Here is a 14,391-nt window from a genome sequence, read left to right as displayed (position 1 = left end):
ATAACGCATACATCCTGTTTGTTTTGAGATAGTTTCGTTTTACACTACAAGCTGAAGCCTCTGCACTGTCTTCAAAGAGATTTTATTTGTGGCATTTTCTGAGGCATGTGGTCTGTGGTGGAGAACTGAGATGGGGCAATTTATGGTTAGTAATTTTGGGTGTGGGTGTGTGTATTTTAATGATATTTGAAATGGGTGATGGTACAAAAGCAGTATCCATGAAATGCAGTCTTTGAGTAGCAAAGATGGACAGACGATCTGCACTTTGCCACAAAATGCACAAGAAAATTGTTGAAATGTTGAAAGAAAAAAAGGACTTTGCATTCTGTAGTGCCAAATTCTAATTTGCAAACCTAAGGTGAACACCTGTGATCTCCAATCACTCTGATGGCAATGTGTCAAGTGCAATCATTCATCAATAGCTGATATAACCACATAGGAAAGGGATGGGAAATACAGTACAGTTAAATTTGCAAATCTACCTTAAAACTTTACTACGCAAAAAAGAAACCTCATCTTGGCCAAGTCCAGAAGCGGCATTGACTTCTGGATGTATATTTACAAATGAAGTGAAACTGACCACACAAGACATGAAATATTTTGGTTTCATACTGTCTGATGAAATAGAAGTCAATGTAAATGTAAGAGCCAGTCCAATTTTTTTTTATTTGCATTTTTCATGTTCCGTTTTCTGTTTTGAGGTTGTACTTAATCTTACTGAGGTTTTAGTATTGTAAAATATATTTGTGCAAAATATACTTCCTTGAAAGCGTGGCTGTTATTTTGGTAGTTTGAAAGAAGGGGAAGTGTAATTGCTACTTAGATTCCCTCAATAAAATAAGACTTTATTGATCTCACAGTGGAGAAATTCACGTTACGTCAGCTCTTTAAAAACACACAAGATGGGTGCGAGTAGAAGAAAATGTGCATCAAACAGGGTGTGCAAAGATGAGCAATAATAATACTTGTAACAATACAATAAAATAAGAAAATGAGGTAGAAATTATATATATATATATATATATATATATATATATATATAAGTATATATGCATATATAAACATGATTGGAATTAAAAAATAGCTTATTTACAATATGTGAAGTGGAGTTTAGATGTGATAAGGTGTCACTCGTGCTGGGATTTGTAAACAAGTTGTTATGCACATGATTTGTAGACAAATTAATATTGCATGTGATTTGTGGACATATTGCATGTGGTTATTTCACAGTGTTATTGTACAGTCTGACAGCAGCAGGGAGGAACGACCTGCGGTATCGTACCTTCTTGCACTGAGGGTGCCTCAGTCTGTCACTGAACAAGCTGCTCAGCTCCACTACAGTCCGGTGCAGAGGGTGAGAGGAATTGTTCATGATGTATTTGAACTTGGCTAACACCCTCCTCTCTGCCACCTCCTCCAAAGAGTCCAGAGGACAGTCCAGGACAGAGCTGGACTTCCTGACCAGCTTGTTCAGTCTCTTTCTCTCCCGCTCTGTGCTGCCCGGGGCCCAACAGACGACAGCATAGAGGAGAGCAAAGGCTACAAGTCATAGAAAATCTTACGCAGACTCCAAAGGATCTCAGTCTCCTCAGGAGGTGGAGGCGACTCTGACCTCTTTTGTATAGAGTGTCAGTGTTGTGAGTCCAGTTTGTTGTTGAGGTGAACACCCAGGTATTTGAAACTGTCCGCATTCTCTATGTCCTCCCTCTGGATGTTCACCGGTGGGTGAGGTGGTGGTTTCCTCCTGAAGTCAGTCACCATCTCCTTCGTCTTACTGGTGTTGAGACACAAGTGGTTGCGCTCACACCTGTCCACGAAGTCTGATGACTGACCGGTACTCCAGCTCATTCTCCTCAGACACATGACCCACAATGGCGGAGTCATCAGAGAACTTCTGGAGATGGCAGCTGTCTGTGTTGTAGGTGAAGTCCGAGGTGTAAAGGGTGAAGAGGAAAGGCGAGAGGACGGTGCCCTGGGGGCCCCCGGTGCTGCACCTTACCACCTTAGACTGACAGCCGCGCAGCTGCATGTACTGCGGGTGGTCAATGAGATAGTCGATGGTCCAGGTGGCGAGATGTCCATCCACACCTGCCTCCTCCAGCTTCCCCCGCAGCAGCGCTGGTCTGATGGTGTTGAAATTGCTGGAGAAATCAAAGAACATGACTCTCACAGCGCTCCAGGTGGGTGAGCGCCCGCTGCAGCAGGTAGATGACAGCATCATCTACCCCGATGTTGGGCCTGTAGGCGAACTGCAGCGGGTCCAGGATGTTGCTCACCATGGTGCGGAGGTGAGACAGGATGAGCCGCTCCATGGTCTTCATGAGTTGGGAGTTCAGGGCAACTGGTCTGTAGTGGACCGGTTCCTTGGCGTGCAGAGTTTTGTGAACCGGGACCACACAGGAGGTGTTCCACAGGGTGGGGACCACCCCCAGGCTGAGGCTCTTGTTAAAGATGTGGCTGAGGACCTCACAGAGCTCATCTACACAGGTCCTCGGCAGCCTCGGGGAGATCCCATCAGGAACTGCTGCTTTCCTCTGCTTCAGCCGCAGGAGCTCAGTCACCTCACTTTAGAACAGTGAACACTGGGGTCCCCCAGGGCTGTGTGCTGAGTCCCCTCCTGTACACACACTTCACACATGACTGTGTGACCTCTCAGAATAACACCAGTATCATCAAGTTTGCCAGCGATACAGTCATTGGTCTGATCACTGGCGGGGAAGAGACAGCATACAGGAAGGAGGTGGCTGAGCTTGTGTCCTGGTGTCATGACAACAATCTTTTATTAAATGCAGACAAGACCAAAGAAATGATTGTTGATCCGAGGAAGAAGCAGGTGCTGCACACACCCCTGTATATAGGTGAAACGGAGGTGGAGAGGGTGAGAACTTTCAAATTCCTTGGCATCCATATCAGTGAGATCTCACCTGGTCTCACAACACACAGACCATCATAAGGAAGTCTCAGCAGCGATTATACTTTCTGAGAAGACTAAGGAAATTTGGCATGCCAGCCAAAATTCTTAGTACCTTCTACAGGAGTACGATTGAGAGTGTTGTCACCAGCGCCATCACAGTCTGGTATGGAAACTGCACTGCTCAGGACAGAAAGGCTCTCCAGCGTGTGATCAAGACTGCTCAGTGCATCTCAGGAGCAGCCTTTCCCTCACTACAGGACATTTATCACACCAGAGTCATCAGGAGGGCCCAGAATATAATCAAGGACAGCACTCACCCCCAGCACAACCTCTTTACACTCCTACCTTCAGGCAGACGTTACAGGAGTGTGAAGTCCAGGACCACAAGACTAACAAACAGTTTCTATTCACAGGCCATCAGGCTTATAAACACATCATACACTACCTCCTCTCCCCTCCTACCCTGAACTGTTTTTTAACTTTTGCCTGTTTACACTAGATTGCACCTTAAATACACCGTACTGCTGCTATTAAAATACTGTTTACATAGGTTTATTTATATTTGTTCTGAATACTACTGTCCACATCTGTTACTCGTGATTTGCACTCTATGAATCGCTGCTCCACATATTTGCACAATTTGCACAATAACTTAAGTGTTTTTTATTTTAAACATTTCGCCTTTTCCTTTCTCTCTCTTTTTTTTAAGATTGTATTGGTGAATGGAGGAATAGCAAAGTAAGAATTTCATTGTATAGTGTAACTGCCTGTTTCTGCTGTACATATGACAATAAAACTCTTGAATCTTGAATCTTTAGTCGGAGTCACAGTGAGGGGGGAGCTGACGCGTGGGCTGGTGCTGAATACAGTCCGGAGAGAGGAGGGACGAAGTCCGGGGTGCAGTGGAAGTGACCAGGGGGAAGAAGGTGGGACTGGAGGGCTGGCTGGTGGAGACGTATGGAGAGCCAGAAGCAGGCAGGGGGGCAGGTGCGGAGGAGCCAAAACAGTTAAAGTAACTGTTTAGCTCCTCTGCAAACCAAGAATCTCCATCTGCAGTCCTGCTGGCACCCTGCCCAAATCCTTACCACTGTGACGACACAAGAAGTTAGAACACATCCTGTTCTTCTTTTCGGTGTAATTTCCTGTTTCACTACAAGCTGAAGCCTCTACACCATCCTTGAAGACATCTTACATGTGGCATTTTCTCAGACATGAAGTCTGTGGTGGAAAACATGCTGTGGGTATGGATCATCTTGCTTTCTGCAGGGTCTTCGGTCCCACTGCCAGACATCACTGATGGGAAATTCATTGAAGAATGTGTGAGGGCGCACAACAGTGCACGATCATCTGTGCAGCCACCTGCCCACATCATGCTCTACATGGTAGGAAACGCACACGTACTTTGGGTTGTCACTGTTATAAGTGTTAAAGTGATGTAACTGGAGAAATTAATGTGAACTGAGTGGTGAGATTTGTTGGGTCACAGCTGCTCTTGTGCAATTTCTGGATTTTTACATATTTAATGTTCTGTTATTTAAAAAAAAACAACTACCATATGCAGTGGTGGTTTTGGTGGCCACCAGGTCTCGGCTTTGAGAATGGTGTGACAGAGAAAGTATGTAGTAGTTTTGGCAAAACCCTCTTCGGCAGAGCTATCACCTCCCACCTATCCCGGATTCCAGAGAACTTCCTCAAGAAGACAGAGCTGCTATTACTACTGCTATGCTACTGTTACTTGCAAAAATGAAGAAGGGAAAAAGGTCAAAGGAAAAAGACACTAGAAATGTATGACACCAACCTTTTTGTACACTTGCAGAAGATGCAGCACAAAAGTGTCTTTCCCCTTAAGTGCAACAGATAACTGAAAAAAATCCTTCAAATAGTGACGCAAGCACCAAATGTGGCACAAGTGCACCTTTAATTAAAGTTGGTCTAATTCTGGAAAAAAAAAAATAATGCAAAATTATTGGTTGAGTTGCATCATGTGTCATGCATATTTAAGTTACCAGTAATGTCACATGTCAGTATCCAATGGACGTTGACTTTAACCTTTACTTTGCAGAAGCATTCAGCACAGTCAAAACTATTACATTTATGAATCCTATTAGCTCGACCAATAATTTGCACCACTTTTTAACAAATTTGGAGCAACGTTAACTTTTGACACCTGTACAATCTGAAATTGACCTTTGTCACCATTTCTGCTGCATTTCTGCTCCCCATAACTGTAGAATTCAGTCACAGATACTCCAAAGTATACCTTTTTGGAATCTCTTCGATCAGACAAATAATGTGGTATAGTTTTCAATATGATTGGAGCATATCGATTCCTCTGTAAATATTCTCTTATCTGCTGTACTCAATGGCCTATGTTGCTCCCCATATGTCAAAGTATATATGTGCCAAGTTTGGCTCAATTACGAGGTGCTCTTTGGACTGGAAAGGGACATACAGTGGGGCAAAAAAAATATTTAGTCAGTCCCTGATTGTGCAAGTTCTCCTTCTTAGAAAGATGAGATCGGTCTGTAATTTTCAACATAAAAATAAGTATTTGGTCATCCACAAACAAGCAAGATTTCTGGCTCTCACAGACCTGTAACTTCTTCTTTAAGAAGTTCTTCTGTCCTCCACCTGTTACCTGTATTAATGGCACCTGTTTGGACTTGTTATCTGTATAAAAGACACCTATCCATAGCCTCAAACAGTCAGACTCCAAACTCAACCATGGCCAAGACCAAAGAACTGTCGAAGGACACCAGGAAGAACCTTGTAGACCTGCACCAGGCTGGGAAGAGTGAATCTAAAATAGTCAAGCAGGTTTGTGTGAATAAATCAATTGTGGGAGCAATTGTAAGAAAATGGAAGACATACACGACCATTGATAATCTCCCTCGATCTGGAGCTCCATGCAAGATGTTATCCCGTGGGGTCAAAATGATCATGAAAACGGTGAACAAAAATCCCAGAACTCCACGGAGGGACCTGATGAAGGACCTGCAGAGAGCTGGGACCAAAGTAACAAAGGCTATACACTACGCAAAGAGGGATTCAAATCCTGCAGTGCCAGGCGTGTCTCCCTGCTTAAGCCAGTATATGTCCAGGCCCGTCTGACGTTTGCCAGAGAGCATGATCCAGAAGAGGATTGGGAGAATATCATGTGGTCCAATGAAACCAAAATAGAAGTTTTTAGTAAAAACTCAACTCGTCGTGTTTAGAGGAAGAAGAATGCTGAGTTGCATTCCAGCATGGGGTGGAAACATCATGTTTTGGGGCTGTTTTTCTGCAAAGGGGACAGGATGACTGATCCGTGTTAAGGGAAGAATGAACAGAGCCATGTATCATGAGATTTTAAGCCAAAACCTCCTTCCATCAGTGAGAACATTGAAGATGCAACATGACTGGGTCTTCCAGCATGACGATGATCCCAAACACACCACTCAGGTGAATCTAAACTGCAGTTTCGTGGTCAGAATGTCTCAATATTGTGTAAGTGAGCAAAATGATGAATGCATGTGATCAGTGATCAAATGCTGAATCACACTTCACAAACAGAATTTTCAGTTTTGCAAATGCCTTTTTTTTACAAGTAAAAAAATTACATATTTACAAACACACATTTATTTGTAAAAACCAACAGACACGTTACAAATCGGAAATTTGTGTTTGTGGATCACAAAACACGTGTGCAAATTAAGGATTATTTGTAGATCACTCTCTGTGCATTTGCAGGTATTAATGAGACAAATTTAACTCCATAGCCATCTTGGAATATTCAGTAAGATGAAAAAGACACTTTTCATTTGTGCAGCAGTCTAGAGGTTGTGTTTGACAAGGGAACAGCAAATATTTCAACAGTTGAACATTCTGGCCTACAGCCCTCACTGTGATGATCAATAGTATGGATTGTGGAATGACACACCAGAAAAATATGAAATGATGACTCATTATTACAGGGTTACTAATACTTAATGCTTTATCTCTGCTTATTCCTCCAGACTTGGGATGAGGGTTTGGCCATTACTGCGAGAGCGTGGGCACGGCAGTGCATATATAAACACAACGTACGCCGCACGCACCCCACCTTCCCCTCAGTGGGCGAGAACATATGGGCAGGTTACCCTGTTTCAATGTTTAACACGACAAACGCTATAGACCTGTGGGTGGACGAAAAAAAGCACTATGACTTAAACAGCAACACCTGCAGTGATGTCTGTGGCCACTACACCCAGGTATCCTGTAGCGTGTCAACACTCCCCCAAATACAATCTGACTGTTTTTGTGTTGAAATGACAGATTGTGATGGGGACTCGAAAATTTTGCATTGAACAACCCTTCTGTTGTATCCAGGTTGTGTGGGCGCAAACCTACAAGGTAGGATGCGCCGTCCAGCTCTGCACGAGTGGCATCCAAGGAACTTCCTTTTTTCCTAACAAAGGTGCTATTTTTGTGTGCAACTATGCCCCAGCGTAAGTTTGATGGACAAGAAGGAGGAAATGGGTTCTACAGTAATTTCTATCATGAAGTAAAAAAGTGATGTGACATGATGGTTGTTTGTGTAGAGGCAACGTGAATAGGAGACAACCGTATGAAGCTTCAATCACTCCATGCTCCGGGTGCAAAGACAACTGCGAGGACAATCTCTGCCGTGAGTACTAGCATAATTTCTTTCTTTCATTCCACACAAGGACAAACTTTAAATAAAGAAGACCACTAAAGGTATAAACAGGAGTTTATCGAGTTTATCGCCACAACTAAATTCCCCTCCCATAGGTTTGGCAGGGAGGGTCACCCCTCCAAACACACTGCACCGCCAAAATAAAATAAGACGCTCTTTTATTGATGGGTTTTGTATTAACTTTACTCTGTTTGCACATCTCCAACATTTCCCTGACTGGACACTAAATGAATATTAAAAGGTTAAAAGTCCTAAAATATTTTGAAATTGCAGCAGCTGGAATTTTAATCTAACAACAACAAAAAGTAATACTTTCAATGTTCTTGCAGGTTCGAAAAAGGAAGATTCACTTAAAAGTAAATGTGACACAATATGTTGTTGGTGTTTAAAAGACAAAGTAGGACAGAGTATACAAAAAAGAAATGGTGCGCACAGGCCACCTGAAACCACCCGAAACCAAAGTTGGTTTTGTGTGGTCACTTACTGTCACTTTTGGACTGATGATGTTGACTGGTCCACCCATGAATGATGGGTGGCCCGATGGTTTTAGATAAACACTGAGTATATTAAGGAGCAAATGGACCATTGCCATACCAAAATCTGTGTAAGATGTACACATGAATCTCCCAGTGTAGTTTTGGCATCAATTAGTATTGGAAAACAACGCTTTACAGTTTTCAGTTAAAAAAATTACACGATTGAAAAAAAATAATAAAGAATTTGATATGTAAGAACGACAACATGAGCAGGAATACAACCCCTGGCAAAAATTATGGAATCACCGGCCTCGGAGGATGTTCATTCAGTTGTTTAATTTTGTACACTCAACAAAAATATAAACGCAACACTTTTGGTTTTGCTCCCATTTTGTATGAGATGAACTCAAAGATCTAAAACTTTTTCCACATACACAATGGGCCTCATGTATCAATGTTGCACACTTGTGGCGTAAATTTACAGTGTAAACTTGAAATACACCAAACTCGCTGTAACATGTATCAAGCAGTGTTCACCTGCCCATTTCTGGCGTATGCCTGACGTGATCTTGATAAATGCGGCGGGTGGAAACAATCGTAATTATAATAAACACGCCCATAAATATTCAGACTCTGCTTCAGACACACCCTCATTTTATGACATGGAAGCCGGAAAGACGGCAATGAAAAAGAACTCCACCAATCACGACGCGTGCCAATAGAGCGTCAAAAGCGGCCGTCGTATCAATTGTTTTGTAGTATATAATAAAGTGTTACAGTGGTCCCTCATTAATCGCTGGAGTTACATTCTAAAAAATAGCCCGTAATACGCGAAACCGCAACGTAGTCAGCGTTATTTTTTACAATTATTATAGACGTTTCAAAGCTGTAAAACCCCTCACTACACAGTTTATACACTTTCTCAATCAGGCATGAACATTTCCTCACTTTTCTCTCATGTGTAAACACTCTCAAAGTTCAAACCTTAGTAGGAAAATAAGACCAAACTGTTTTCAGACCCAAACATTTGTTTGAGAAATAAAAATAGAAAGTTTTCCTATAAATAATTATGATGGCTTTTAGAACTAACAAATTTAATTTTAACTATCAACGAACGAGGTCGGACACATAAGAAATTATTAATAGTGACTGACCAGTATTTCACAGATCGGGCCTCTGCGTCCTGACGCTGCGCCTTTTCCCACTCACACCTCGCTGCAGCAGGTGTTTGTTTCCGTGTGACAAACACAGTTATGAGTAGTTGTTGGCGCTCTTTTTTCTTCTGGGCAACAAGATTCTTATTAACAGATACGCAGAACACAGAACACCCCTTACCAAAAAATAGTACTGATAAGTATATAAAAAGTAAACTAGAAGTATACTTGAAACATACTTGCATATACTACTTTTTAGTAAGGGACTGTAAAAAAAAAAAAGGCATGCAAAATTGGACTAAATACTCCGCGAGACTCCAAGGCCACGACAGGTGAACCGCGATATAGCGAGGGACCAATGTATTCTCTTTTCACGTGTCAATAATTCTTGACATGTGGATATTTGCTCGCTCAATTAATAAGACACATCTAATCTGTCAGGTTTCTTTATTTTTTAAATGTATTTCTGTATTTATTTTATTGTGACAACCGAATGGAGACGACAAAACCTGGTTGCAGCACGGGCAAATTAAAGGAATGACGAAACTACAGTTGTTATTATCAATTTCATAGTCTAAAACGATCACACCACATGAAGTTAAGCTCAGCGCTGCTCTGGCTTCAGGCTCGAAGTCTGGAGAAAAAGGCGAGCAGCGCTGTCTTTGCAGTCAGCGCTGTGACCACGGATCGTGCTCCATAACAATCCCACAAAGGCAGGATTTGTATTGATTATTATGTAGTATAATCAGGAAAGTGTTATTTATGTAACATATGCATTGATTTGTATAATGGCACCATTTATCATGTTGATCATGTTCATTTTTATGTGGATTCCAGCGCTGCTTCATTTTGGTGTATAATTTACGCCACCTCTCAACCTGGTGTATATTTTCAGCGCAGCGTACGCCAACGACCACATTGATAAATGCCAAGTAGCGCAGCCGTTTTGGCGTACACCCCATATACGCTCAAATATCACCGTACGCAACGTTGATACATGAGGCCCAATATCACCATTTCCCTCAAATATTGTTCACAAACCAGTCTAAATCTGTGATAGTGAGCACTTCTCCTTTGCTGAGATAATCCATCCCACCTCACAGGTGTGCCATATCAAGATGCTGATTAGACACCATGATTAGTGCACAGGTGTGCCTTAGACTGCCCACAATAAAAGGCCACTCTGAAAGGTGCAGTTTTGTTTTATTGGGGGGGATACCAGTCAGTATCTGGTGTGATCACCATTTGCCTCATGCAGTGCAACACATCTCCTTCTCATAGAGTTGATCAGATTGTCAATTGTGGCTTGTGGAATGTTGGTCCACTCCTCTTCAGTGGCTGTGCGAAGTTGCTGGATATTGGCAGGAACTGGTACACGCTGTCATATATGCCGGTCCAGAGCATCCCAAACATGCTCAATGGGTGACATGTCCGGTGAGTATGCCGGCCATGCAAGAACTGGGACATTTTCAGCTTCCAAGAATTGTGTACAGATACTTGCAACATGGGGCCGTGCATTATCCTGCTGCAACATGAGGTGATGTTCTTGGATGTGTGGCACAACAATGGTCCTCAGGATCTTGTCACGGTATCTCTGTGCATTCAAAATGCCATCAATAAAATACACCTGTGTTCTTCGTCCATAACAGACGCCTGCCCATACCATAACCCCACCGCCACCATGGGCCACTCGATCCACAACATTGACATCAGAAAACCGCTCACCCACACGACGCCACACACGTTGTCTGCCATCTGCCCTGGACAGTGTGAACCGGGATTCATCCATGAAGAGAACACCTCTCCAACGTGCCAAATGCCAGCGAATGTGAGCATTTGCCCACTGAAGTCGGTTACGACGACAAACTGGAGTCAGGTCGAGACCCCGATGAGGACGACGAGCATGCAGATGAGCTTCCCTGAGACGGTTTCTGACAGTTTGTGCAGAAATTCTTTGGTTATGCAAACCGATTGTTTCAGCCGCTGTCCGAGTGGCTGGTCTCAGACGATCTTGGAAGTGAACATGCTGGATGTGGAAGTCCTGGGCTGGTGTGGTTACACGTGGTCTGCGGTTGTGAGGCTGGTTGGATGTACTGCCAAATTCTCTGAAACGCCTTTGGAGACGGCTTATGGTAGAGAAATGAACATTCAATACACGAGCAACAGCTCAGGTTGACATTCCTGCTGTCAGCATGCCAATTGCATGCTCCCTCAAATCTTGCGACATCTGTGGCATTGTGCTGTGTGATAAAACTGCACCTTTCAGAGTGGCCTTTTATTGTGGGCAGTCTAAGGCACACCTGTGCACTAATCATGGTGTCTAATCAGCATCTTGATATGGCACATCTGTGAGGTGGGATGGATTATCTCAGCAAAGAAGTGCTCACTATCACAGATTTAGACTGGTTTGTGAACAATATTTGAGAGAAATTGTGATATTGTGTATGTGGAAAAAGTTTTAGATCTTTGAGTTCATCTCTTACAAAATGGGAGCAAAACCAAAAGTGTTGCGTTTATATTTTTGTTGAGTGCAGAAAAAAGCAGATCACAGACATGACACAAAACTAAAGTCATTTCAAATGGCAACTTTCTGGCTTTAAAAAACACTATAAGAAAGCTGGAAAAATAATTGTGTCAGTCAGTAACGGTTACTTTTTTAGACCAAGCAGAGGGAAAGAAATATGGACCCATTCAATTCTGAGGAATAAATTATGGAATCATGAAAAACAAAAGAACGCTCCAACACATCACTAGTATTTTGTTGCACCACCTCTGGCTTTTATAACAGCTTGCAGTCTCTGAGGCATGGACTTAATGAGTGACAAACAGTACTCTTCATCAATCTGGCTCCAACTTTCTCTGATTGCTGTTGCCAGATCAGCTTTGCAGGTTGGAGCCTTGTCATGGACCATTTTCTTCAACTTCCACCAAAGATTTTCAAATGGATTAAGATCCGGACTATTTGCAGGCCATGACATTGACCCTATGTGTCTTTTTGCAACGAATGTTTTCACAGTTTTTGCTCTATGCCAAGATGCATTATCATCTTGAAAAATGATTTCATCATCCCCAAACATCCTTTCAATTGATGGGATAAGAAAAGTGTCCAAAATATCAACGTAAACTTGTGCATTTATTGATGATGTAATGACAGCCATCTCCCCAGTGCCTTTACCTGACATGCAGCCCCATATCATCAATGACTGTGGAAATTTACATGTTCTCTTCAGGCAGTCATCTTTATAAATCTCATTGGAACGGCACCAAACAAAAGTTCCAGCATCATCACCTTGCCCAATGCAGATTCGAGATTCATCACTGAATATGACTTTCATCCAGTCATCCACAGTCCACAATTTCTTTTCCTTAGCCCATTGTAACCTCGTTTCTTTCTGTTTAGGTGTTAATGATGGCTTTCGTTTAGCTTTTCTGTATGTAAATCCCATTTCCTTTAGGCGGTTTCTTACAGTTCGGTCACAGACGTTGATTCCAGTTTCCTCCCATTCGTTCCTCATTTGTTTTGTTGTGCATTTTCGATTTTTGAGACATATTGCTTTAAGTTTTCTGTCTTGACGCTTTGATGTCTTCCTTGGTCTACCAGTATGTTCGCCTTTAACAACCTTCCCATGTTGTTTGTATTTGGTCCAGAGTTTAGACACAGCTGACTGTGAACAACCAACATCTTTTGCAACATTGCGTGATGATTTACCCTCTTTTAAGAGTTTGATAATCCTCTCCTTTGTTTCAATTGACATCTCTCATGTTGGAGCCATGATTAATGTCAGTCCACTTGGTGCAACAGCTCTCCAAGGTGTGATCACTCCTTTTTAGATGCAGACTAACGAGTAGATCTGATTTGATGCAGGTGTTAGTTTTGGGGATGAAAATTTACAGGGTGATTCCATAATTTATTCCTCAGAATTGAGTGAGTCCATATTTTTTTCCCTCTGCTTGGTCTAAAAAAGTAACCGTTACTGACTGCCACAATTTTTTTTTCCTGATTTCTTATAATGTTTCTTAAAGCCAGAAAGTTGCCATTTGAAATTACTTTAGTTTTGTGTCATGTCTGTGATCTGCATTTTTTTCTACAAAATTAAACAACTGAATGAACATCTTCCGAGGCCGGTGATTCCATAATTTTTGCCAGGGGTTGTAATAATAATCAATAACCAAAATTATCCTTAAAAAAAACCAAGGCTTGTCAGAAATGCACCATCTTGAGTGTTTATCCAAATTAAAGTTAAATTAAATTTGATTTTGGATTGTTTTTTGAGGGGGGGGGGGGGCAGTTTGGTCTCTAATGGTCTGATCTGAGAGCTTCTTTTCTTGTAGTCTGGCCTTCTGTGAAACCGACCCCCCCGATTTGGATCCCTGAGTGGGACTCGGCCCTGAAAAAGTGCGGCTCTCAATGTGTGGCGGTACTGACTGTTCGGCCCGTGGCCCTGATCTGCACCTTCGTCTTGGCATACGTGGTCCACCGGTTTTACCCAAACACCTTCTGCTATGAATAGAACTCATTGGTGAAGAAACCATGGATACCGTCAGTGAGTCTAACAAATATGAGACTGCTGCAATATTTAAGACTTTTGCTTTGTTGACTTGCTTGTTTGAAACACTGCCATCTACAGTTTTGCAGATGACCGCACAGAAATCACAAAGACACGTTTGAAGTTGACTTTGTTAATTGTTCGTCCTCTGGACTTTACATTAAGTGACATTTGAAGCAACTGTGTTGTCTTTTCATTTCTTTATATTTGTTTTAATAAAGTAACAACGGCTCTCAGTTGCATTTTCAGCAGTGATTCACTTTGTCATAAAATCTTACATTTTCCCCGACTTGGCTCAGTTAAATGTTAGTGATTTTAAAACACCACTAGAGTTATAAAAGGAAAAAAGAATACATATGCATTAGTTATTACAGTGTGTAATAATGAATAAAAGTGAGTGGATACTTGTGCAGTCAATTCAGTGTTAAGATTTATATTGAATTTACATGATCATGTTGTAAAGGTTTGTTTTCACTGACTTTACAGAGTCTACTTTTAAAAGTAGACTCTGGGAAAGGGATTAAAATTGCTGCAATAAGCTTGTTTCATATATATATAGGCATCCCACTGTATTTGCTTTTCTTAATATATTTGTTATAATAAAGTAACGACTCTTGGTTTTACA

The 14,391-nt window shown here is 41.9% G+C and overlaps 1 protein-coding gene across 1 annotated transcript; it reads left to right on the top strand.

The window, feature by feature from the left end:
• The first annotated feature begins 4,054 nt into the window (after window positions 1-4,054).
• Window positions 4,055-14,389, top strand: glipr1a (GLI pathogenesis-related 1a). The gene is made up of 5 exons (XM_034163614.1): window positions 4,055-4,296; window positions 6,910-7,143; window positions 7,262-7,380; window positions 7,474-7,559; window positions 13,552-14,389. Exons 1-5 carry the CDS (start codon window positions 4,126-4,128, stop codon window positions 13,728-13,730), a joined length of 789 nt encoding a protein of 262 aa, XP_034019505.1. The 5' UTR covers window positions 4,055-4,125; the 3' UTR covers window positions 13,731-14,389.
• Window positions 14,390-14,391: the final 2 nt, after the last annotated feature.

The sequence above is a fragment of the Thalassophryne amazonica genome, chromosome 22 (genome assembly GCF_902500255.1).
Source record: "Thalassophryne amazonica chromosome 22, fThaAma1.1, whole genome shotgun sequence".
Classification (NCBI taxonomy): Eukaryota; Metazoa; Chordata; class Actinopteri; order Batrachoidiformes; family Batrachoididae; genus Thalassophryne; species Thalassophryne amazonica.
The sequence above is the reverse complement of the archived record's forward strand: the minus strand, read 5'-3'. Positions and strand labels throughout refer to the sequence as shown.

Bases quoted from the DNA above. Each gene is read 5' to 3' on its own strand.
- glipr1a (XM_034163614.1), top strand. From the start codon at position 4,126: ATGAAGTCTGTGGTGGAAAACATGCTGTGGGTATGGATCATCTTGCTT. The intron at 4,297-6,909 runs GTAGGAAACGCA...TTATTCCTCCAG, and splicing joins CCCACATCATGCTCTACATG to ACTTGGGATGAGGGTTTGGC. The intron at 7,560-13,551 runs GTGAGTACTAGC...CTTTTCTTGTAG, and splicing joins CTGCGAGGACAATCTCTGCC to TCTGGCCTTCTGTGAAACCG.